Consider the following 27,498-nt stretch of genomic DNA (forward strand, 5'->3'; position numbering starts at 1 on the left):
ATGATATCTTCAACGACTGCCAAATTACAGCTTGCAAAACTTCTAAATTACCTTCTTTTAAAAGTGGGCGGTGCCACGCCCATTGTCCAAAATTTTACTAGTTTTCTATTCTGCGTCATAAGTCCAACTCACCTACTAAGTTTCATCGCTTAATCCATATTTGGTAATGAATTACCGCACTTTTTCAATTTTTCGAAATTTTCGATATCGAAAAAGTGGGCGTGGTTATTGTCCGATATCGTTCATTTTAAATAGCGATCTGAGATGAGTGCCCAGGAACCTACATACCAAATTTCATCAAGATACCTCAAAATTTACTCAAGTTATCGTGTTAACGGACAGACGGACGGACGGACGGACGGACGGACATGGCTCAATCGAATTTTTTTTCGATACAGATGATTTTGATATATAGAAGTCTATATCTATCTCGATTCCTTTATACCTGTACAACCAACCGTTATCCAATCAAAGTTAATATACTCTGTGAGCTCTGCTCAACTGAGTATAAAAATCCAATGTCTAATAGCCAAACCAACTACGGCGGCCCTCTCAACATAAGCTTAAAATTTAGTGTCCATCTTTCAAAACTTTTATTTAGTATCAGTTTAAGTACCTTCAGAATTTGTTGACTACTTCTTGCCTCCTCAGTAAGTCTTTCAGAAAACCAAATATGAAAATAAGATATACGAATTATCATGTACCTGTGATTTTGTAACAGCGACTGAGAAATAACGGTAGGTCAGAGAGAGGAAACTAATGTGACAATATCTGTGTTTCATTCGCAGTCACGCTAACCCGTAATACCAACCACAGCACATGTCCTTAGAATAATTATATGTGATATTGAACAATGAGCCTACGATTGCAACCAAGTAAGATTCATGTCGCAGTAAAATGAACATTTAACATTATAGTTGGCTATACATCTCACAGCTCACTGCTACATCTAACAGAAATAATCACGGATTTATTGATGAATTCTATCGCAGCCTAAAGTTATGTTGTGATTGCTATTGTAAGCTAATGTGATAGGGAATAGCGGCCAACAAGATCTTGCTCTCTCATCAATGTTTGGTCAGTCATTGATCAAAGTCGCTGCGACTCAGATGTTATAGTAAAAAATCACATAGTTCCTTAAGCAGGGTGATAGCACATCCCACTTCTTCCCGAAACACCTGTAAGGCGCGATAACCTCCGAAGAGATTTTAATGCCGAGGTTTTTAAAACGGTTTTATTTAGGTTGACTTGACAGGCTGGCTGGTTGGATGGCTGGCACGAATTTTGTAATTGAAATTTAAGTAACTTCCCGATAAGCTAAAAGCTTGAAACTTGGAATATAGTTCAGAACCCGATGACAATGCAATAATGAGAAAAAAATTGCCGCTAGGTGGCGCAAGGATGGAGATATTCACAAAAATCGTATTTGTGGTCCGATATGACTCATATTTGGAACACATAATACATACATGAATAGAAACCGACCCATGATGTCCGATTTGGTTCATATTTGGAACAAATATTACATACAGTCCGGTAGAAATGACATCAAAATAACTTGGAGTTGGAGGAGGGACAAGAGTCCTTGTAATAATGAGTCATTAAATGAACTAAATAGAATAAGAAATAATAGGGAATTAAATAAAGACTAAAAACTTGAAAATAAAATAATTAAAAAAAAAATGTTTAAGTTAAACGGTTTTATTGAAAACAATACTTACACGAAGTAATAATAATACTAAAAGCTAGAACATAATTAGGTAAGTCCTAGGTACTAGTCATAATTTAAAGGCATGTGACGCCAGAAGGCAGTGTCCAGTCAGAATAACCTTCATGAGTCTACAGTCCTCTCTTCTTACTGATAGAAGCAACTTTGTTAGTCTAAAGTTGTAAGACCTACACATAATCTTCAACACTTTACAGCCCCACGCTTGAACCCACGCCTTTCCCGCTTGGTTGATCATGTGCACCTCTCGCCTTCGCTTAATCTCTCCAAGTATACGGAGCAAGCTTAAAGGGATGCACCCTTTTTAGCTAGTTCGTCCGCTTTTTCATTCCCATCTATTCCCATATGCCCTGGGACCCAAAATAGATGTATGCTTCTCCCTGTCCCTATTCTCTCCAGAGACTATTACCTAGGACCTACCTAATTATTTTCTAGCTTTTAGTATTATTATTACTTCATGTAATTATTGTTTTTAATAAAACCGTTTAACTTAAAAAATTTTTTTAGTTATTTTATTTCCAATTTTTAAAGTGATCTTTTTAAAATTTCTTACCAATTGGCGGGACTGGACCTACATGTTTTGCACCTACTTCAAACGGCATCTGCAATGCAGATGAGTTTTCACTGAGAAGCCTTTCATAGCAGAAATACACTCGGAGTGTTTGCCAAATCGCTGCCGACAGGCGACCCCGCTTTGAAAAACTTTTTGATGTTTTTTTGGCCGGTAATTTAATCCAGGATCTTTGTTGTGGCAGGCGGTGCACGCTATCACCACACCACTGCTGCCTCTGTTCTCATTGAGCCGTCTCCGATGAGCAACTGAATGGCCGGATAAACGCATATCAGCTTGGCCTGTTCTGAACGCAATATGAGAACAAATTCACCTTTAACAGGAACTCTAGGGTGTGACCTCTCTTGGAGTTAATAGATAGGCGACACGGATTATGATATGAAGGGTTATCTACAATACAACGATCCAAGCAATCCAACCAAACTACAAAGTTACATTTCAGAGAGCTGACGAAGCAGGTCAAGCAAAGGCATTTATAAGATCATAGAGATGTTCATTGTGGAAGTTATTATCAGATGGTCAGAGTTTGTCTCCGTTATATACCTATGTTTGATGTTGAAAACACTTATTCGGCTATATATTCAGCGGCTTAACGCCATAATAACTGCTTAATTAATTAACCAATATCAACAAACATTTTCACTAGAATACACCCTGCGCTCAATCAAGAGATAACGCTACATAAAAAATTACTTAGAGATTTCACCATTTAATCACCTAAATATTTAATGCTTTAACATTTTCATTGCAGCCTCTCAGGCGCCGGATGGCAATGAACTGATTGCCACCAATTCAACGTGCGTAAATTTGAAATTGTCAACTTGGAACAATGGGGGTTGCCCAATTCATCATTTCTCCATTGAACATCGACAATTGGGTAAGTCAATTACTGGAAAACACAAGTATGTAGTTTGAAAACATAAATAAATTAAATATAAACAATTCGATATTGTTATATTATATACAGAGTACGCAAATAAATTTTAACATTTAAGCGTTCGGAGCAAAAAATTTAACATTTTTAATGCATATACGTAGATGGTCTTAAGATATTCTAAAACAAAAGCTGGGTTTTTTATTACTTGCATATACATCTGCGCTTAAGCTTTGTATGGACTGCTTAGTGCATTCACATTCAGAAATAGGGGTTTATAAAATCAGTACTGCCAAGTTCCATTATGTAGTTTTCATCGCCTTTTTTAATGTTTTACCATCCCTAAATAAAAAAGGGACTTGACAATTGTGGGTCAGTGCTGCCAAATGTTTTATTGGGCTAGGCGTAACTGTCGATGTTTTTTTAAGTCGCAAATGCCACTGTACAAATATTCATGTAAAACCAGCACGGCTTATATCGTGATAATACTTAGTTTATACCAAAATAGTTCCGAAAAGAGTCTCATTTAAAAATAACCTTAATCAATTACAAAAAAATGCAAGATAAGAAACATTATCACAAATTCCGGTATAACGCAGTCGCACAAAAAAGTGGTCTCTACATTCAACTATACCCTTGTAATATTATGTATTTCAGGACGACGGTTTAGAATACGATTGGCTTCGTTTATTTTCATGCTTTGCTGGTATGCACTAACAAAATTAGTATTTAAACTAAGGATATACGTAAAATAATATAAAGGTGTACTTATTTTTCTCAACATAGCAGTGGTCGCCATTGCGCTTTTAAAGTCACAAGTGAGCTCTCACAGTCACATCGCAACCAACCTGGGGAGAAAAAGAGAGCGGAAAAATATGCATTTTAGCTTATAGCGAAACAGCCAAGAAAACATTAATAAAAATTGAATATTGGCCTACAAAATTTTACTTTATATTTAAATGTAAAAAGCTTGGGTGAGGGAATATATTTGATCAGTGCTGCCAGAATGAGATAAATTAGCCCATTTAAGGAATATCAAGAAGGCTTGATGAATGCTCCCCAAATATAATCCTCACGATAAAAATACACTATTCACTAAAAAAATTGTTCTCATCCAGTTCAAGTCCGATCTTTAGTAGAATAAAACATTTTTTAAAAATCTGGACCAAAAATATTTCAAACTCTTTCAGAATTGGCTTGGATATGTAGAAATAGCCCTTAGGTAAGTCTAACTAGCCGATGCTGTCCAAATGGTCGATTGACATTTACGAAACAATATCTGTTGTGGTGCCGCTTGGAAGGTGGGGAAGCACTCGTTGCACGTCACACGCCAGACATATATTTTTTTAAATTATTTAAAATGATAAATAGGTACTAAAGCAAAGAAGTTGAAAAAATCAACCGATCTACGTGTCGACTCCAATAAAATTTCTGTATATGTTATCCATCTGTAAATCAACTTTGAACAAAAGGTTTATTCTGAATCGACCGTTTCATCAGTTAAATCAATGAAAAAGTGTTCATCATGCATAAGCCATAGCTCTGTTAACTTAACAGTTTTTACTGCCACCGTAACATTTTTCGCAATTAAAAACTGCAATATAACAATCGAATACGACACAAAATATGTTAGCAAGTATGTTTGTTGTATAGGCAGAATTTTTACAACAGTGCTTCGGGCAATTTTGTAAGTGAAAAGGCAAGGCGTAATAAACTTCAATTGCCAAGTCTAAAGTTCCTTCATATTTACAAACGCAACATCTTGGTTGATAGTGGCGATGTTATTGGAATGCATAAGCTTGTGTTAAACGCATCTATATGAAAAATTTCATTGTACCGCGGCCTTTAAACTAAAATCATCTTATTGGAATTGTGAATGATGACTAAGTGTGTTATCTTATCTGTCAACTGCCTGACAGGCTGTTCAATATGGCTACTTTTCAGCGTTTTGACAGGCTGTTCAATATGGCGGCGCCTATCTTCAGCGGGTGATAGAAAGAGAGACAGAATGAGACAGCGATAGTCACATACAAATCAGGTGATCCAATCACTTTGGAATTTTGACGTTTATGCAGAAGATATCACACTTACATGCCAACCTAATATAAACGCACGCAAGTCATTTTCTGTCAAAAATGTCTCATGCACATACAACTTGTATGAGAGCAACCCAAATTGAATTTCTGCGTGAAAACCTAACCCGATTTCCAATTTTTGTTCTGCGTGACATTTAGATTTGACGTTTGCACACATGCTTTACATTGTTGCAACGCATGCTTATTTGGGTTCGGGCAAAAAACGCCGGTTGTTTGCGTGCGCTAAAAAACGCAGTGCTGTTTTATTAGGTTGGCATGTTAAGCTGGAGACATTGGTGCTTTATCGGTAACCGTATCGGTAACCTTTTAACAGCTGATTCGACCAACCTTATGAGAATCAATGCAATCGATTATTGGTGCCGCTAAGGTCGTAACCGTATCTTAGCCAACCAATTGGGTTTTGGTTTACCGTCGTAACGATAAAAAGCTGATTACGTTAGGGATACGGATACAGCGATACGACATACGGTACCAATGACTCCGGCTTTAGTCATCATTCACAATGCTTATTGGTAGTGGTTTAGTTGTTGATGAAAAATCAATGAGGTAGGACGTATGCGCGCATGTTTGTTAACACACAAAAAGTAATTCGTAAATATGTTATATAAATACTGCTTTATTGCTTGAGTCTAAGGAAAAATTTAAACAAGACAAGTAAGGAAGGCTAAGTTCGGGTGTAACCCAACATTACATACTCAGCTGAGAGCTTTGGAGACAATATAAGGGATAGTAATTTTTTTTTTTTTTGGAAAATGAACCTAGGGTAACCCTGGAATGTATTGTATTGTATTGTATGACATGGGTATCAAATAGAAGGTAGAATAGTGTTTTAAAAGGGAGTGGGGCACAGTTCTATAAGTGGACGCCTTTTAGAGATATCGCCATAAAGGTGGACCAGGGGTGACTCTAGAATGTGTTTGTACGATATGGGTATCAAACGAAAGCTATTAGTAAGGGTTTTAAAAGCGAGTGGCCCTCAGTAGTATATGCGAAAGCGTTTTCGAGATATCGACCAAAATGTGGACCAGGGTGACCCAGAACATCATCTGTCGGGTACCGCTAATTTATTTATGAACAATATTCCTGCCATGATTCCAAGGGCTTTTGATTTCGCCCTGTAGAACTTTTTATTTTCTTCTACTTAATATCATAGGAGTCACACCCATTTTACAAAGTTTTTTCTAAAGTTATATTTTGCGTCAAAAAACCAATAAAATCACCATGTTTCATATCTTTTTTCGAATTTGGTATAGAATTATGGAATTTTTTCATTTTTCGAAATATTCGATATCGAAAAAGTGGGCGTGGTCATAGTCGGATTTCGCCCATTTTTAATACCAAGATAAAGTGAGTTCAGATAAGTAAGTGGACTTAGTTTAGTAAAGATATATCGATTTTTGCTCAAGTTATCGTACTAACGGCCGAGCGGAAGGACAGACGGACGACTGTGCATAAAAACTGGGCGTGGGTTTAACCGATTTCATCCATTTTCACAGAAAATAGTTATCGTCATAGAAGCTATACCCCTACCAAATTTCACAAGGATTGCTAAATTTTTGTTCAATTTATGGCATTAAAAGTATTCTAGACAAATTAAATGAAAAAGGACTGAGTTATTTTTTTTTTTTTTTGAATTTTGTTGCACCATATCATTACTGGCGTTGAATGTTGACATAATTTACTTATATACTGTAAAGATATTAAATTTTTGTTAAAATTTTTCTTTAAACCATTTTTTTTTAAGTTTGGGCGTGTTCGTCTTTCGATTTTGCTATTTCTTATTTAGAACACATATAATAATAAGAGAAATGTTCCTGCCAAATATCATCATGATATCTTCAACGACTGCCAAATTACAGCTTGCAAAACTTTTAAATTACCTTCTTTTAAATGTGGGCGTTTCCACACCCATTGTCCAAAATTTTGCTAATCTTCTATTCTGCGTCATAAGGTCAACCCATCGCTTTATCCGCCTTTGGTAATGAATTATCGCACTTTTTCGGTTTTTCGACATTTGCGATATCGAAAATGTGTGCGTGGTTATAGTCCGATTTCGTTCATTTTAAATAGCGATCTAAGATGAGTGACCAGGAACTTATATACCAAATTTCGTCAAGATACCTCAAAATTTACTCAAGTTATCGTTTTTACGGACGGACGGACGGACGAACATGGCTAAATGAATTTCTTTTTACTCCCAGAACATTTTGATATATAGAAGTCTATATCTATCTCGATTAATATATGCCGTTACAGGGTACCGTTATGCGAACGAAATTAATATACTCTGTGAGCTCTGCTCAGCTGAGTATAATAAATTGTTAACATGAAACCATTAAAACTTTCTGCGCATAAGCGTTTGTTTGCAAAATATGTTGAAATATTTTTTTCGCAAATGTGCAAATAAACAACAGTCTCACACAATGTTGATACTCTGCTTGTTCAGCGACAACTAACATGCCAACCTAATATAAACGCACGCAAGTCATTTTCTGTCAAAAATGCCTCATGCACATGCAACTTGTATGAGAGCAACCCAAATTGAATTTGCTGCGTGAAAACCTAACTCGATTTCCAATTTTTGTTCCGCGTGACATTTAGTTTTTACGTTTGCACACATGCTTTACATTGTCGCAACGCATGCTTGTTTGGGTTAGGGCAAAAAACGCCGGTTGTTTAGGTGCGCTAAAAAAACGCAGTGCGGTTTTATTAGGTTGGCATGTAAAGGCGAAAGAGAATAATAATACGTGTGAAGTTGCTCCAATAATTTTTCAACTAAATGAAGACCGCTGTTTTAAAACAACATAAGAATACCAGTGAAGGCAGGTTATATGCCAGAGATTTCTGTGGTACCATGGCCACACAGTAGTGAGCGCCTAGAGCGTAATTATACTCAGTTGAGCAGAGCTCACAGAGTATATTAAGTTTGATTGGATAACGGTTGGTTGTACATATATAAAGGAATCGAGATAGATATAGACTTCCATATATCAAAATAATCAGGATCGAAAAAAAATTTGATTGAGCCATGTCCGTCCGTCCGTCCGTCCGTCCGTCCGTCCGTCCGTCCGTCCGTTAACACGATAAGTAAGTTGAGTAAATTTTGAGCTATCTTGATGAAATTTGGTATGTAGATTCCTGGGCACTCATCTCAGATCGCTATTTAAAATGAACGATATCGGACTATAACCACGCCCACTTTTTCGATATCGAAAATTTCGAAAAACCGAAAAAATGCGATAATTCATTGCCAAAGGCAATTAAAGCGATGAAACTTGGCAGATGGGTTGACGTTATGACGCAGAATAGAAAATTAGTAAGATTTTGGACAATGGGCGTGGCACCGCCCACTTTTACAAGAAGGTAATTTAAAAGCTTTGCAAGCTGTAATTTGGCAGTCGTTGAAGATATCATGATGAAATTTGGCAGGAACGCTGCTACTATTACTATATATGTGCTAAATAAAAATTAGCAAAATTGGATGAAGAACACGCCCACTTTTTAAAAAAAAAAATTTTTAAATTTAAATTTTAACAAAAAATTTAATATCTTTACTGTATATAAGTAAATTAAGTCAAAATTCAACTCCTGTAATGATATGATGCAACAAAATACAAAAATAAAAGAAAATTTCAAAATGGGCGTGGCTCCGCCCATTTTCATTTAGTTTGTCTAGAATACTTTTAATGCCATAAGTCGAACAAAAATTTACCAATCCTTCTCAAATTTGGTAGGTACATAGATTCTATGACGGTAACTGTTCTCTGTGAAAATGGCCGAAATCGGTGGAAGCCACGCCCAGTTTTTATACACAGTCCACCGTCTGTCCTTCCGCTCGGCTGTTAACACAATAACTTGAGCAAAAACCGATATATCTTTACTAAACTTAGCCCACCTACTTATATGAACTCACTTTATCTCGGTATAAAAAATAGCCGAAATCCGACCATAACCACGCCCACTTTATCGATATCGAAAATTACGAAAAATGAAAAAAATGCCATAATTCTATACCAAATACGAAAAAAGGGATGAAACATGGTAACTGGATTGGTTTATTGACGCAAAATATAACTTTGGAAAAAATTTTGTAAAATGGGTGTGACACCTACCATATTAAGTAGAAGAAAATGAAAAAGTTCTACAAGGCAAAATCAACAGGCCTTGGAATCTTGGCAGGAATACTGTTAGTGGTATTGCATATATAAATAAATTAGCAGTACCCGACAGATGATTTTCTGGATCACCTGGTCCACATTTTGATCGATATCGCGAGAACACCTTCACATATACATCTAAGGGCCACTCGCTTTTAAAACCCTCATTAATACCTTTAATTTGATATCCATATCGTACAAACACATTCTAGAGTCACCCCTGGCCCACCCTAATGGCGATATCTCGAAAAGGCGTCCACCTATAGACCTAATGCCCACTCCCTCTTAAAATGCTCAGTAACACCTTTCGTTTGATACCCATATCGTACAAACATTCTAGAGTCACCTCTGGCCCACCCTAATGGCGATATCTCGAAAAGGCGTCCACCTATAGACCTAATGTCCACTCCCTCTTAAAATGCTCAGTAACACCTTTCGTTTGATACCCATATCGTACAAACATTCTAGAGTCACCCCTGGCCCACCCTATTGGCGATGTCTCGAAAAGGCCACCTATAGACCTAATGCCCACTCCCTCTTAAAATGCTCAGTAACACATTTCGTTTGATACCCATATCGTACAAACATTCTAGAGTCCCCCTGGCCCACCCTAATGGCGATATCTCGAAAAGGCGTCCACCTATAGACCTAATGCCCACTCCCTCTTAAAATGCTCAGTCACACCTTTCGTTTGATACCCATACCGTACAGACATTCTAGAGTCACCCATGGTCCACCTTTATGGCGATATCTCGAAAAGGCGTCCACCTATAGACCTAATGCCCACTCCCTCTTAAAATGCTCAGTAACACCTTTCGTTTGATACCCATATCGTACAAACATTCTAGAGTCACCCTTGGTCCACCTTTATGGCGATATCTCGAAAAGGCGTCCACATATAGAACTAAGGATTACTCCCTTTTAAAATACTCATTACCACCTTTCATTTGATACCCATATCGTACGAACACATTCTAGAGTCACCCCTGGCCCACCCTAATGGCGATATCTCGAAAAGGCGTCCCCCTATAGACCTAATGCCCACTCCCTCTTAAAATGCTCAGTAACACCTTTCGTTTGATACCCATATCGCACAAACATTATAGAGTCACCCCTGGCCCACACTAATGGCGATATCTCGAAAAGACTTCCACCTATAGACCTAATGCCCACTCCCTCTTAAAATGCTCAGTAACACCTTTCGTTTGATACCCATATCGTACAAACACATTCTAGAGTCACCCCTGGCCCACCCTAATGACGATATCTCGAAAAGGCGTCCACTTATAGACCTAATGCCCACTCCCTCTTAAAATGCTCAGTAACACCTTTCGTTTGATACCCATATCGTACAAACATTCTAGAGTCACCCTTGGTCCACCTTTATGGCGATATATCGAAAAGGCGTTCACCTATAGAACTAAGGATTACTCCCTTTTAAGATACTCATTACCATCTTTCATTTGATACCCATATCATACAAACACATTCTAGAGTCACCCCTGGCCCACCCTAATGGCGACATTTCGAAAAGGCGTCCACCTATAGACCTATTGCCCACTCCCTCTTAAAATGCTCAGTAACACTTTTCGTTTTATACCCATATCGTACAAACATTCTAGAGTCACCCCTGGCCCACCCTAATGGCAATATCTCGAAAAGGCGTCCACCTATAGACCTAATGCCCACTCCCTCTTAAAATGCTCAGTAACACCTTTCATTTGATTCCCATATCGTACAAACACATTCTAGAGACACCCCTGGTCCACCTTTATGGCGATATCTCGAAACGGTGGCCACCTATGGACTAAGGATCACTCCTTTTCAAAATACTCATTAACAGCTTTCCTTTGATACCCATATCGTACAAACATATTCTAGAGTCACCCCTGGTCCACCTTTATGGCGATTTCTCGAAAAGGCGTTCACCTATAGAACTAAAGCCCATTCCCTTTTAAAATACTCATTACCACCTTCCATTTGATACCCATATCTTACAAACACATTCTAGAGTCACCCCTGGTCCACCTTAATGGCGATATCTCGAAAGGGCGTCCACCGATAGACCTAAGGCCCACTCCCTCTTAAAATGCTCAGTAACACCTTTCATTTGATACCCATATCGTACAAACAAATTCTAGAGTCAGCCCTGGTCCACCTTTATGGCGATATTCCTAAATGGCGTCCATCCATAGAACTATGGCCTACTCTCTCTTAAAATACTCTTTAATACCTTCCATTTGATACACATGTCATACAACCACATTCCAAGGTTACCCTAGGTTCATTTTCCTACATGGTGATTTTCCTTATTTTGTCTCCATAGCTCTCAACTGAGTATGTAATGTTCGGTTACACCCGAACTTAGCCTTCCTTACTTGTTTTATATTTGAAATTAGCTGATGTATGCCACTGCACATATTGACAGTTATTTGCTGTTGAAATGACCAATGAAATGGGTTCTTATAAAGGAAAACACAGTTAACTTGACTGAGAATCTGCATTTTTTAAAAAGTAACGTTTGCTTGGCGGCCACCGTGGTGTGATGGTAGCGTGCTCCGCCTACCACATCGTTTGCCCTGGGTTCACACCCCGGGCAAGGCAACATCAAAATTTTAGAAATAAGGTTTTTCAATTAGAAGAAAATTTTTCTAAGCGTGGTCGCCGCTCGGCAGTGTTTGGCAAGCGCTCCGGGTGTATTTCTGCCATGAAAAGCTCTCAGTGAAAACTCACCTGCCTTGCAGATGCCGTTCGGAGTCGGCATAAAACATGTAGGTCCCGTCCGGCCAATTTGTAGGGAAAATCAATAGGAGCATGACGCAAATTGGAAGAGAAGCTCGGCCTTAGATCTCTTCGGAGGTTATCGCGCCTTACATTTATTTATTTTAACGTTTGCTTGAGGCCAACAGTTTCTCTTCTGTTAAACAAATTAAATAAGTATGATAAAAAACTGTGTTGAATCAACCATAATACCATCAATTTCACAGAAGGCCTGTTATAAAAAGAACAAACAACTCGATTTGTATATAAAACGATTCCTTGAAAACATACTTTCACATTTACGAAGTGTTAAATATAATTTTCATTTAATAATGTTAACTGGATCTCTCTCGCTACCATGATTAGCACACAAATTTTAAGCATGTTTTTCAAACAAATTGACCTTCCCTAATGTACATTCGTGTAAGCATGCATTGCCTCGAAGTGAACATTGCTTTTATTTGCTTTTAGCTTATTTTGTTGCATTGATTCACCAATCGCCACACGTTTGCGGTTTACACGTGAACTTCTTTATACGCAAAATTCTGTAATTGAATATTTTTGTCACCAGCTTTTGACATTTAACTAACTATATATCAACAAAAACAACAATATATATGTATGTACCCTGCAGGAGTTGCCCTAGTCTCAAACCAACGCATAACTATATCATTAAGAGACGATACTAGTTCTTATGTTGTATCTTGCATTGTTTTCAATTGACACTTTTCAAACTTAGCAAAGTCGATTTTAAGTTTTGTTTCAAAATGAATAAATAGTTTAAAGCACTTTCTGTGATATCTTGGTTTTAATTTTAGTCCCAACACTTGAAAAATATAATTTTCGATGAATAGTTTGAAACTAAAACCAAAGAGTTTTACCCGTACTATGTTTTTAAACTTTTTTGGTCTATATTAAGAGCTATGAGAGGATAAACCCAGTTTTTGATATATTTGGGTTTTAATTATGGTCCAGAAGTTTGAAAAGTGGAAGTTTTCTGGACTGAAATGTTTCAAGGCCAAACCTCATATAACTGGCTCGTTTTATATTAATATATATATATTTGAAAAGTCTGCATTAAAATACAAAAAAAAACTTTGGTCATGTATGTAAAGTTTAAGATTTAAACCAAATTTTCAAGCGTTACGAAAAGGAATTGCAGCCTTTTTGAAATGCTATTAACTGGTTCAGTCGTAGGCGGTTCTGTAATAGTCGCTGCCTTTGATTGATTAATTATACTCAGTTGAGCAGAGCTCACAGAGTATATTAAGTTTGATTGGATAACGGTTGGTTGTACATATATAAAGGAATCGAGATAGATATAGACTTCCATATATCAAAATAATCAGGATCGAAAAAAAATTTGATTGAGCCATGTCCGTCCGTCCGTCCGTCCGTTAACACGATAACTTGAGTAAATTTTGAGGTATCTTGATGAAATTTGGTATGTAGGTTCCCGAGCACTCATCTCAGATCGCTATTTAAAATGAACGATATCGGACTATAACCACGCCCACTTTTTCGATATCGAAAATTTCGAAAAACCGAAAAAGTGCGATAATTCATTACAAAAGACCGATAAAGCGACGAAACTTGGTAGATGAGTTGAACTTATGACGCAAAATAGAAAATTAGTAAAATTTTGGACAATGGGCGTGGCACCGCCCACTTTTAAAAGAAGGTAATTTAAAACTTTTGCAAGCTGTAATTTGGCAGTCGTTGAAGATATCATGATAAAATTTGCCAGGAACTTTACTCTTATTACTATATGTACGCTTAATAAAAATTAGCAAAATCGGAGAAGGACCACGCCCACTTTAAAAAAAAAATGTTTTTAAAAGTAAAATTTTAACAAAAAATTTAATATCTTTACAGTATATAAGTCAAGATTCAACTCCAGTAATGATATGGTACTTTTAACGCCATAAGTCGAACAAAAATTAACCAATCCTTTTGAAATTTGGTAGGGGCATAGATTTTATGGCGTTAACTGTTTTCTGTGAAAATGGGCGAATTCGGTTGATGCCACGCCCAGTTTTTATACACAGTCTTCCGTCTGTCCTTCCGCATGGCCGTTAACACGATAACTTCAGCAAAAATCGATATATCTTTACTAAACTCAGTTCACGTACTTATCTGAACTCACTTTATCTTGGTATGAAAAATGAACGAAATCCGACTATGACCACGCCCACTTTTTCCATATCGAAAATTATGAAAAATGAAAAAAATGCCATAATTCTTTACCAAATACGAAAAAAGGGATGAAATATGGTAAGGTAATTGGATTGTTTTATTGACGCGAAATATAACTTTAGAAAAAACTTTATAAAATGGTTGTGACACCTGCCATATTAAGTAGAAGAAAATGAAAACGTTCTGCAGGGCGAAATAAAAAACCCTTAAAATCTTGGCAGGTATTACATATATAAATAAATTAGCGGTATCCAACAGATGATGTTCTGGGTCACCCTGGTCCACATTTTGGTCGATATCTGGAAAACGCCTTCACATATACAACTACCACCACTCCCTTTTAAAACTCTCATTAATACCTTTAATTTGATACCCATATCGTACAAACTCATTCTAGAGTCACCCCTGGTCCACCTTTATGGCGATATTTCGAAAAGGCGAACACCTATAAAACGAAGGCCCACTCCCTTTTAAAAATACTCATTAACACCTTTCATTTGATACCCATATCGTACAAACAAAGTCTAGAGTCACCCCTGGTCCAGAAAGGCCCACTCCCTCTTAAAATACTCACTAACTCCTTTCGTTTGATACCCATATTGCACAAACGAATTCTAGGGTCACCCCTGGTCCACCTTTATGGCGATATCTCGAAACGGCGTCCACCTATGGAACTAAGGATTACTCCCTTTTAAAATACTCATTAACACCTTTCATTTGATACCCATATCGTACAAACGCATTCTAGAGTCAACCCTGATCCACCTTTATGGCTATATCCCTAAATGGCATCCACCTATAGAACTATGGCCCACTCCCTCATAAAATACTCTTTAATGCCTTTCATTTGATACACATGTCATACAAACACATTCCAGGGTTTCCCTCGGTTCATTTTCCTACATGGTTATTTTCCCTTATGTTGTCACCATAGCTCTCAGCTGAGTATGTAATGTTCGGTTACACCCGAACTTAACCTTCCTTACTTGTTTTAATCAGTGGTCAGCAATCCATAGCTCATTGCTCAGACTTAAGTACCCTTCGTATAAAAATGACTGCTAACTGTCCTGATCTGCTTCCGATTAGCACCGGTTCAAAGTTAGTCTTTAAAACTGTTGTGCGAAACTAGTGCTTTGGGGGATTGTCTGCCATTTTCGCTGCAGGACATATATAGATATACTATATGGTTTACAATTACCGGCAATCGGTTAGTCAGCGCGAATGCAGCTGATTATTTTTGGTTGCAAGATATTTTGGGCGTCACAACTGCGGTTGCGGTTTTAGAGTTTATTATTGAACAGCCATTTTCTATTTAAAATTACATACTCTGCTGTGCAAAAATTTAATGAGATTTTGTTCATATAAATGTAATGCGATAAGTTTTAATTGATACATGAAAAGCTCACTAGCTTGCGAGTTGGTTAGTTTGAACTAGGCGGCCAATAAAGAGCACATTTTTATATATAAAATGAATTTGTCCACGGTATATATGTATATATACATATATATATTTGTGTTATGTACAAAGGAGTGCAAGTGTACCAGAATTGTGCAAAACCAGGCTCTAAATTGTAGAAAGTGGTGCATAAAAATAGACTGCATCATTTTCCATATAAATATTTGAGTCAATAAATTGAAGATTAATAATTAAATGTATTTTAATTTTAATATGTCACAATTTTTTTTAAGTTTATTGTTTAAAATGATAGCAGATACCGCCAAAAATTTAACCCAAAATATACATACCTATCGATTATACGGAAAGCCCGGAGGTACTTCGAAATTTAAGATATTTCAGTTAGCTCCCTAATGATGTAGATGTGTGGTATGACTTAATCTCGCTCTCTGTTAGTCTTCTTGGGGCGACCCTTATTAGAAAAACTTTTTTCTAGTAGAAAAAAAGTACTTTTCATAAATTTTTGATGTTACTTTGCCCGGAAGTTGGACTCAGGACAGGACCTTCGATGTGGTAAGCGGAGTACGCTACCACCACACGACGGCAGTCGGCCCACAGTGGGGAAAAATTGAACATTTTATTTCATTAATCTTTTATAGTTGTAAATTTTCACCGATTTTGATATTTTTTGCTTTAAAAGAAATACTTTGATATTTAAAAAAGAACAATCGTTCCTAATTTTGGAATTATTGTTGTGTTTATAAAAATTTTGTGTGTGAAAAGTTCTCCTGCCCCTGTCTTATAGCGAGAACCAGGTCAAAATTAATGTGATGATATGGCAAAACTAAAACGTGGGTAATAAAATTTTTTATTCCAAAAAAAAAAAAAAAACTCAGTAACTTGTTGTTGGACATTTTAACATTTTGTTACCACTCAAAACCTTTCTTTAAAAACAAAACAATAAAAATCAGTTAAAAATTACTACATGCAAAGGGAAATGAAACAAAATCTACAATACGCATTAAGTATATGTCTCATTTCTACAACTCTTATTACCTTAAACTTATCTCTGTACACTCACATTTTCCAAACGGTAACTAAATTTCCACTTTGCATTATAAAACTCGCTAAGTTCCATCACTTTCTCACCCGTATTTGTGGATGCATTGTCTCATTTTTTGAAATAGTCGATGCATGCATGCCTATTAACTGATTTCGAACATATTCGATACAATAAATGCTGAGTGGGTGTGGTGTCTATATCGATTTTGAGCGGTACGATGTCCGTTTTATAAATTATACCAAAATTTCCATTTTCGTCATGAAGTCAACCCAGGTATAGAGTTTCATCACGTTAGGTTAGGTTGAACTGGCCGGTCCATGAGGACCTCACATAGACTGAATGTTCCGTAGTGTTCTAGAAATTTATTTTTAACGGCCAAACTGAAAAACCCTATCAAAAACCAGGACCTATGTTATAAAATAACTCCGTCCTCTTGGAAAATAATAGAAGCTTTCTAGGAGTTAAGCCACTTGCTGCTTCTAGATCTGTATCACTCCTAATAGCTGGAGTATGGGGTAGTCTAAGTATTGCTCTATTCCATACAAATAACAATTATCCAACCAAAGGTATAATACTCTGGTTATTAACCCTTTTGTAAGATATTTCGACCGTATCTACAGTGACCCATGTGGCGAACCCTGGCTATAAATTTTTTCGTTACATTTCATTGATGGCGCGTTTCTGTGTATTCTAAGAAAATGTTTTCAAAAATTCACAAGTTATTCTATTAGTGGTAGGTTCTAATCAAATTTTGTATTGTATCCCATGGAAACAGCTTAAAACTTGAGACTTGTGAATTGCCCAATTGAAGATTCACACCCTAGCATTGATAGATGTATAAACTTGTATGTATGTAGATGTCTCTACCAGGATATACATATCCTAAACATTCGCAAGTCGCTATGAACGTAATGCATAAAACATCAATACATCAAATAACGAACATTTGCTGTCAGAATTTGGCGCTAATGTTGAGGTCCCTTTTCGTCTATAAAACGCCCGCAACCACAATATCATTAAGTTTATATACTTTGACATAAATACATTTGCACATACATATAGCTACATACAGACTGCATTGCATTTAAATTGAACTCACCTACACTTTGCCATTCCACTACTACTAAACTTGCTCATGGATGCGGTTTTGTGTGCACCAGAAGCAATCAACATTTTCATTTAACATTTTGTTACACAGGGGACATCCGTTGGACGGTCGTCACATCCGACATCTCGAATGCCGAAGAGAATCGTGAAAATTTAATATTTTGCGATTTCTTGCCAGCCAAATGGTATCAACTACGCGTTTCGGCCACAAATGATGCTGGCAAAACCACTGAACATTATCATTTTGCGACAACAAATTTGGATGGAGTTACAATACCACCGCCTCAGGTTTTCCCATCGGAAAATGATTTGATGAACAATCTGATAAATGCAACGAAACCTACTAACGGTGATTGGTTTTCAACATTAATTGTCATCGTCATCATTACCGTTGCCATCATTTCCATGTAAGTATATACTAAATTGTAAGAATTAAAAAAAAATATGACAGACGGAGTGCAATGAATTAGAGAGGAAGTGATTTGGCCTACAGCTTTGTTGATTAACGTCTCTCTCTCTCTCATTTAAATGTGAATTTTTTAGATGCCTTTGGCTTATCCTGAATTGATTAAGTAAATTGCAGTTTAGCGTGAATTTTCATTCAACCTTTGGTATTGGTTTTGGTGTTTTCTTATATTTCTACTAAGAGTGCAAAAGTAGCAAAGCAATTTGAAAAAAAAAAACTTACTTCAAATGCTAGCTAATTAAAAAGCTTAAACAGAAATATACGTTAACGAGTCTGGAGAAGATTTTTTTCAGATCATAACAAAATACCAACATTTTATTTCTTTTTTATTTCCATATAACCTGATAAGGATAAGAGAAAAAAAGATTGTTCGATTGAAGCTCAGAACACTGTACGAGCAAATATAGAGATCACGAGGAATAATTTTGAAGTTACTTAATCTAACACCCTTTCAAGAAAGGCTTTTCTGGAAATTTTGGCATTTTAATGGTAAATTGTTTCCTTTAGAAGTTTTGGAAGGTTTTTGAAAAAATTTTGAAATTCATGGAAAGTAAAATGGCGAAAATTTCCATCTTGAACTGGGTGCATAACATAATTCCAACTTTCACAATACCGAAACACAGAATCCCCATTAAGAGGAACATAGCCAACACTTTAAAATGTCAAATAATTGTCTGAAAGCTGAATAAACTCGGTGAGCGAATGTAGTAAAAAATGTATGCATAGTAATTTGACTAAAATTCCAACTGTTGAGTGGCTCAAAAATTCTCAACGGTGCGTTCGGAAAGTTATCACTCAACGGTTCATCAACAGTTGCGTTCGCTGAAAGCGCCTAACGAATGCACAAGTGTAATCACTACATTGCAGTGTAATGAAGTAAAACCGAAAGGTATGCTACCGATGGCGGCCACACCGTGATGTGATGGTAGCGTGCTCCGCCTGCCACACCGTATGCCCTGGGTTCGCATCCCGGGCAAAGCAACATCAAAATTTTAGAAATCAAGTTTTTCAATTAGAAGAAAATTTTTCTAAGCGGTGTCGCCCTCGGCAGTGTTTGGCAGGCGCTCCGAGTGTATTTCTGCAAGGAAAAGCTCTCAGTGAAAACTCATTTGCTTTGCAGATGCCATTCGGAGTCGGCATAAAACATGTAGGTCACGTCCGGCCAATTTATAGGGAAAAATCAAGAGGAGCACGACGCAAATTGGAAGAGAAGCTCGGCCTTAAATCTTCTTCGGAAGTTATCGCGCCTTACATTTATTTATTTATTAATGCTACCGATTTGTTGATGAAGTGTCAGTGGTTTGTTTTCAGTTCACTATTGATGCGTAATGTTAACCATTTCTTGTCAACGAGTTATCGGTTTATTATTTGCCATTGAAAACCTAACGATATGTGTCCAAAAGTGTTGTAGATTTGTTATCAAAAAGCTGTCGTGATTTTGTCAATTGTTTTTTGAAATGTTATCGACGATTTTTCAAAAAGTTAACGATTATTTATCAAAAAAAAAAAAAAATTGATATTATATCGAAACGTTATAACTATAAATTTATCGGAAACCACTGATATAACTTCAAAATAAAATTTATGACACGTCTTTTACCTTTCGATAACAAATTTGATAAAAAATCAATAGCACTCCGATAACTCGGCAATAAGTTGCGGCTGATAGCAAACAAATAGCTCAACGATAATAATTCGCTATCGATATAAGTATATAGCTCGGAACTTATTTGGTTCTGAAAAAGTTACCTCTGTTAAACCCCAACTTCAACTTAATTTTGCGTTACATGATAAATATTAGATATGGGTGTTTCCATGGTTATGCACGCGACAGTTTTACACGTTTAATTGCGTGTGAATGTTGTAAAACTAGAAATATAAGAGGAAGAAGTCACATTTTTTAGGATCGCTGCATTGCATGTGATGAGTTTTTTCCAAAAAGTAAAAGAATTGGAAAATTGAGCACTGGATGCCCAAGTTCCAGTCAATCAAAGTTGACTTACGCACGTGATAAAAATGGAAGTTGCTTTTAGAACTGATATCTAGAACATAGCTAAAGCCCGGTAGCTGAACAGAACGTGGGTTACATCCCGATGAAAATGCTCCATGTGCAAGAAAAGTTTTCTAAGGGGGCACGAATGCAGATATTAGAAACATTTACTAAAAATCCCTGTAGTATTGCAATCGCAATTTCGATATGGACCCCCAACATTATCGATCGATTTTGACAATATCAATGGATCGTAAGACGGCAGCCTTTGTGAGTTTTAAAAAGCCCAAGTCAATTTCTTCAGAATAGAAACGCTTGCATTATAGAATGGGTCCTAAACCTTTAAATGGTATTCGTAAAGAAAAGCTCAAAGAACTATTAAGGTACTACGACCAACTGGGGAATCATTTTATTTGGCTGAATATGATACATTCATATTTCGTCTTTGGTAGGTGAGGCTGACAATGTGGCTAGGGAAGCTGTGAGCGTATAAAGCTTTGTATTGCTCTTTTGTTTGATAACTTCAAAACGTTTAAACTCCGTTAATTTTCTTTGTTGCTGTTTCACGAAGCACGATATTTGGTGTTAAAGTTTCAAAAGTGAAATTCATCAAGACTGGGTTTAAGGACACATTTTCTTTAACCTATTTTTTTTTTTTTACTTTTTTTTGTGAGTCGAAATCAAACGATAGAGTGCATTAAAATAACTGTTAACCAAACTTGTATCTTTCTCTACTGCATGCTACACAAACACTAAAATACACATTTGCGCTATCAACGCTCCGATTGCGTGTTAATAGACTAACAGTAATTCTAAGCTGACAGAGAGAAAAACAATTTAAATGGCACAACGGTGAAATCACGTTTTTCATTTTCACTTTATTGCACTCGTAGCAGACAGACAAACTTTTTTTTAAGAATAAATCCGTTATTTCAACTTATTTTATTTTATTTTGTTCACTTCTCTTTGTCTTGTACCAATCTTATGCGCTCACATCCTGTGTTATCTTTTGCACGTCATAGCGCTTTAACAATTAAGCATCGTCGTACTTTGTGTGGTCCCATGACCGAAGGCTATGAGTCGCGTACACTGCCCGGTGATTACAAAGAGGATCATGACAATCGACGCAATCAGCAGGTGTACAGCGCATCGCCAGTAAAAACAGTAGATAAAGGAAATGAATCAGGTGAGTGTGTATGTTGTTGCTGCTGTTGGTATTAGCGAAGTGTGGCAGCAGTAAAGCCAGAAACTATAGATTTTGTGGAGATGATGTGCGGCTATGCGACGTGTACAAACTCTAACAAAGCAAATCTTTTTTCCGCACAGTAAAGGAGCGGGAGTAATTAAATAATTTTCTCTATTACTCATGGTGCTTTGTATTTTTTGTGTGCCTTTTTCTCCCACTTCGCATTAGAAATGTACGAGATCTCGCCCTATGCTACATTCAGCGTGAATGGTGGACGCACGGGTGCGGGCGCTAGTTCTTCCTCAAAGACGGCTTCGCGTAGCGGTGTCACTGCTTCACCGATGGATTACACAATGCAATTTAAGACATTTGGACATCCAGAGGGTGATAATCTCAATGCGATGGCCTATCCGCTGCTGCCGACGAGCTCGGGGTTTGGGCATGTTAAATCGAAATCGAGTTGGCACAAGCAGCGTTATTATAATACGGATGGTAAAAATAGTTTTATGTTGTTGTACTTTTGTTTTAACATTTAATTAAACTTTTACACTTTATTTTTGCTTCTTTACTTGAACTCTCTATCTTAGATGAATCCACGCTTAGCAAGTCAATGACTATGGTGGCCGGTTCACAATCGGGTCATTCCAAAAAGAGCGCACGCCCTGATGGTAACAGTCGTGGCGGCAGCAAAAGTGCAAGTACCAGCAGTGGCGGCGGTGGTGGCAGCGGTAGTGGCGTAATAGGCGGCGCTAGCGGTATTGTCGTAGCTGGACCACATTGTGAATCTGAATCGGATACGAGCATAAGTCCCGGCACTGAATTCTCGAATATGCCTACATATAGAGTTCCTTGTAAGTCGACGCGTAATAGCGATGGACGTCCAACTGCAGGTGTGTATAGACGTGGAGCGCATGCTAATAAGCTTGTCGCTTGCTATTTATACCCTTTTGTAGATATGTTTCGACCCGACTCGAGCACAGAATCCAACAATGAGCAGGGCTCACCAGTGGAGCGGCGCATAAGTGGGCCACGACAACTTGGTGGTGTAGCTAGTGGAGGTGGTAGTGGTGGTGCTGCTGATAAGCGTGCGCATCGTAATCGTAAGCAACAACAGCAATTACAGCTGCAACAACAACAACAGCAACAAAGCAAAGAACATCAGACGTTAGAGCGGAGAATATGCCCTGGAAGTAACAACAGGTAGTTCAGGTACCTAAACCCCAAGCTACAACAAAGAAAAATTGATTTAAATTAATTAAATGTGGGAGAAGGGATTACACATAAACAGAAAACACAGGTGTCAATACTTATGTACAAACAATTAGCAACCAACTTTTAGTTTTAGGTTCTATTTTGAAGAAAATAGTGAAAGACTGTGCTAATTTTGGCATTACTGAAGATTTTATACCATTAAGGAATATACCAGAATTATAATCTTACAGATTTTTTTGTGAAATGTGTAGCTGAGAGACTAAGAAGGGTAATTAGTTATTTTTAAAAGCAGCTTGGGTTCTGCTTAGTATTGAAACTCTGTCTGTTTTGATAAGAGTTAAGTCATCGTAGTGGTAGTAGTTTAATCGTTGATTCACCAGCAACTAGGTAGGAAGTATACACGCATGCTTGTTAAAACTCAAAAAATGATTCATAAATATGCGATAAAATATTATTTTATTGCTTGAGTCTAATATTGCTACATTAAGCAATTTAAATATTCTGCGCATGCGCGTTTGTTTGCAAAAACTGTTTTTCGAAATGTGGAAATAAACAGCAGCTCTTTTGGATATTCCTACTCTGCTACACTAAAGGAAGGTGAATAAAAATGTATGTGTAGTAATCGCTATTAACTATTTCACTAGCTGATGACCAATGGCTTAGAGGTTAAAACAACTGCCGACATTGTGGATGAAACAAGTGTGATATCTTATCCGTCAACTGCCTGACAGGATGTTCAAGTTGGCTACTTTTTGGCGTTTTGACAGGAAGTTCACTATGGCGGCGGATAGGGCCGCCTGTCTTCAGCGGGTGATAGAAAGACATACAGGTTGAGACAGCGATAGTCAATCAAAAATCAAGTGATCGGTTCTATTTGTAAGTTTGACTTTTATGCAGAAGTTATCACACTTGTCTTATCGACAATGATTGCCTACTTTTTGCTTCCTTCTATTCGCCACTTTCATTTTTTGCAGCATTTCTTTTTCTTATTTTAATATTTCCTATTTAATTTTTCACTTATTTTTTCTTCTTCCCCACATTTCCGTAACTCTCTGCCTTCTTTTTCTCCACTCTCATTCATTATTCCCTTCTTTTTACTATTTTTTATTTTTATATACTTCCGTTTCCTTCCTGTCACTGTTACTTTTTTCTCTGAATGCTCCCTCAGTTCGGTACTATTCTTCTGCTCTTTCTGTCTTCTACTTTTTCCGCTCGTTTCCCATTATCTTTTTCTTTGTCTGGTCTTCGGTATTTTCCATTCTCTCTACTACTGCCCGCTTTGCAGTTACCACTATCTCCCTGTCTTCATACCTTTTCTTCTTTCTCTGCTACTTTTCCTCCCTCTTTTGTATTCAAATACCCAAATTTTCTTCTCTCGTACACCCCTCCTTTCTTTTTCCCCCCAATCTTTCCATAATTTTCCCCTCACTCATCCTTACTACTACTATCATATTTTTTCTGCCTACCAATTTCTCCTTGTCTTCGTTTATCCTTATTTTCTTGCTCTTTATTTAAAATATTTCTAACCTTCCACAGCCCTATCAATAATCGTCCCCCTCCCTGTTCGTATTTTTTTTTTTCTCTTTCTATCCCTCTATTTCTCTTTTTGAAAAACACATAATCTCATAATTTGTTCCAAAATGAACAGCCACGGCTCAATTATATGGTTGGCTCATCTCATCAGCGGATTTTATTTATTTCATTGCATGGTCGATGGGATTGTCAAACGGAGATGGCAAACTCAAAATGAAACCAAACCCATACAAAAACTGCTAAGTTTTATGTTTCCGTTCCATACTATTCGCACCATAGATTTTGACAATTTGAACAGACATATTTTGTTATTACACAGATGAGCCAACCACATAGTTGAACCATGATTAGAAGCATAACATCAAACGCATTAAGCAGGCAATGTTTTAAAGTAGGAAAGTAGGCATTCGACAATACTTTTGATAATACATATTTCAAACTTATAACATCCGAGCAATCAAACTTATATACATAGATTTTACACTTTTATATATTATTTTGGTATTGGGTATAATTGTCAATATTTTGTGACTTATTGCATATTTTTTAAAATCTTCTTCATTACTTGCTTTTATTGTTCTTGTCTTAACTTTATATTTTTGTCCTGCTGCTTTCAACAGTTTAGACAGTGAGGTTAACACAGCTACGAATGCCTCCCTGGCTGCCGCGATAGCTGCTATGGCATCAAGCGATTTGGGTTTTCGTCCACCGTCGGGGTTTACGGATGCGCGTGAACTGAGTGAGGGTGAATGCGATCGGGAACAACGAGCACTTGACTTGGAAGTGCAAAGTGTTATGGAAAAAACTGAAGGTCAGTTGGCCAAAATGGATCGGGAGGAGTTGACCTCACTGCTGGCAAGGTGAGTTGTTTTTATACTTTCATTCATTAAACAATTGCTCTAAGATATAGAAAAAACAATGTAGAAAAAAAATTTTTTTGATAAATTTTTTACGTACTACTTGGGAAATTAACTATTTAGTTTTTTATAATTCTGGAAAACTTATTCTGAAGATCTTTATACTTTTGAATAGCCCGAACTTTCAAGTTTTTTTATGTATCTTTTGCTCGTACTTCTGGATTGGTTAATTAAAATGCAAAGTTACGCGCCAGATAAATGAAGGCATATTACATCTTAATATAAAAAAAACACGTGTCACACAATTGAGGCCAATGGACTCCTAAACTACTTAACCGATTTTGAATTTGTTTTGCACCCCGTGTGTAGTTTGATCTAGCTTGAAACATAGGATAGGTGAATGGGTGACTAGGGTCTCGAGATATAGGCCAAAACGTGGACCCGGGTACCCCTAGAGTGTGTTTATAGAATATGGTTATCAAATGAAAGCTGTTGATGAGTGCTCATACCCTTGGGTGACTAGGGTCTCGAGCTATAGGCTAAAAAGTGGACCCGGGTACCCCTAGAATGTGTTTATAGAATATTGATATCAAATGAAAGCTGTTGATGAGTGCTTTAGTACAGAGTAATATATTATCCAGAGACGGACTGAGACTGGGATTAGGACTAGGACTGGGACTGAGACTCGGAGTGGGACTGGGACTGGGACTGGAATAAAATACATACCACCTTCTGGGACAGGCAATAAGGGATGCAGTAGAATGAGAAGAAATTGAGAGAAGAGAAAAGAGATTAGGAGAAGGAGATTGAGAAAGAGATAGAATGAGACGAAGATGGAAATAGATGAAGCGAAAAAGACGGAGGGAGGAGTCAATAAAATGATTAGGAAAAAGTGAAGAGGAAGTTAGGGCAGAGTCAGACGGAAAAGCTTATTAAAATGTATGCAGATTGGCCAAATTTAGGGCAGGACAACGTCTGCCGGGTCTGCTAGTTTATTATAAAATACTGTTTCATGTCGTAGCAAAAGCAACTATATATTGATTACGACGGAACTTTAGAGTACATCGGCAATTGTGCAACGAAACTTTTGGAGGAACATCTATGTATGTTTGAGAATTGATCTGTGGTCTAAAAGTACAATATGGACAGCAAAAGGAATAGCAACAAAAATAGGCCAAAGTAAAACACAATTTGGGAACGATTTTATGAGAGCTTTCCAGGCGCAGCATGAACAGGCACATACCAAACGGAGACTCGGGGAATTCAGGAGCTGAACTTTTAATTCCGAAATAAATTATTATGTTCGCTGCTGCGTTTTGAGGTATTTAACAGAACTAGTGGAAGAGTGGTACGTTTCCAGGTAATAACGCCATACAAATCTACAGCTACGGTCCCGATATGTACTCTAGAGCATTTTCTAGAGACTTCTACATCATTCAAACTGCCCTCTTACTATGTTTCAAGCGGAAGTATCCGCGATTTGGCTACCCTGGAAATCACTTGATATCCAAAACATAACTGACAAGTTAACTTAACTTTTCCGACAGCCAAGCAGCAATGAAGGCGCTAGCTGCAACATACAGAGCTTAAAGCTAGTGGGAGCACGCCAGCAACTTTGAGCTGCGTTAGCCAACTTACTAGAGATATCTATTATATAGATTTTGCTTTTAGGGGATCATAAGGAAAAGATGGTACTGCTAATCTAGCACGCAGGGCATCAGCTGACATTTTTACAGCGGACATTTTTACATCAAAAAATTCAGAAAATTTTGAAGAGCACCACTAGTTATGCAATATCAAGAGCTACATGGCCAGGCTACAGTGAAAGAGGAATAAGGATATATTGAGTAGATCTATGGTTAGCACGCATAAATTTATAGCGAACTGTAACGTTTATTGGGCTTTAGGCACGCACGCGGAAACGATTGATATAAAGCATAATGAGCAATTCAGAAGTAATAAAGGCGGAACTGCTAAAGAGACTGTTGTACACTTTCTGTGAACATGCCCGACTCTAGCTAGAATACGTCTAAGATTATCGGAAGGCTGTTTATTTCTAAATTTGTACAATTCAGTAGATTAATGACACCAAAACGGCTTTCCATTATAAACTTGGGAGACTAACCCCCAGCGGGTTAGGGGACTTAGAATATACCCGCGGCAGGTATGCCTGTCGTAAGACGGAACTAAAATATCAAATTGATTCAAGGGGTTTTAGCGCAATATGTAACTTCTCCAACCCAATTGTCAACCTCACCTACCCGTGGCGAATCCGCTTTCATTAAGAGCCGAGGCTGTGGCAACCCCG

General features: G+C 37.3%; 1 protein-coding gene across 6 annotated transcripts in view; it reads left to right on the plus strand.

Annotated features, from left to right (window-relative positions):
* Nucleotides 1-27,498, plus strand: part of Dscam3 (Down syndrome cell adhesion molecule 3) — a 296,098-nt gene that overhangs the window by 260,504 nt on the left and 8,096 nt on the right. For 2 of the 6 annotated variants that reach the window (XM_067763262.1, XM_067763261.1), the window contains exons 27-32: nucleotides 3,049-3,174; nucleotides 18,038-18,353; nucleotides 21,425-21,588; nucleotides 21,817-22,080; nucleotides 22,176-22,788; nucleotides 24,954-25,193. In XM_067763262.1, the coding sequence (XP_067619363.1) occupies nucleotides 3,049-3,174; nucleotides 18,038-18,353; nucleotides 21,425-21,588; nucleotides 21,817-22,080; nucleotides 22,176-22,788; nucleotides 24,954-25,193 (1,723 nt within the window). Of the gene's footprint in view, nucleotides 1-3,048; nucleotides 3,175-18,037; nucleotides 18,354-21,424; nucleotides 21,589-21,816; nucleotides 22,081-22,175; nucleotides 22,798-24,953; nucleotides 25,194-27,498 lie in introns of those variants that run through there. The other 4 variants (XM_067763263.1, XM_067763264.1, XM_067763265.1 and 1 more) reach the window with 4 other exon arrangements.

This window comes from Eurosta solidaginis, chromosome 1, assembly GCF_040869045.1.
Source record: "Eurosta solidaginis isolate ZX-2024a chromosome 1, ASM4086904v1, whole genome shotgun sequence".
Lineage (NCBI taxonomy): Eukaryota > Metazoa > Arthropoda > Insecta > Diptera > Tephritidae > Eurosta > Eurosta solidaginis.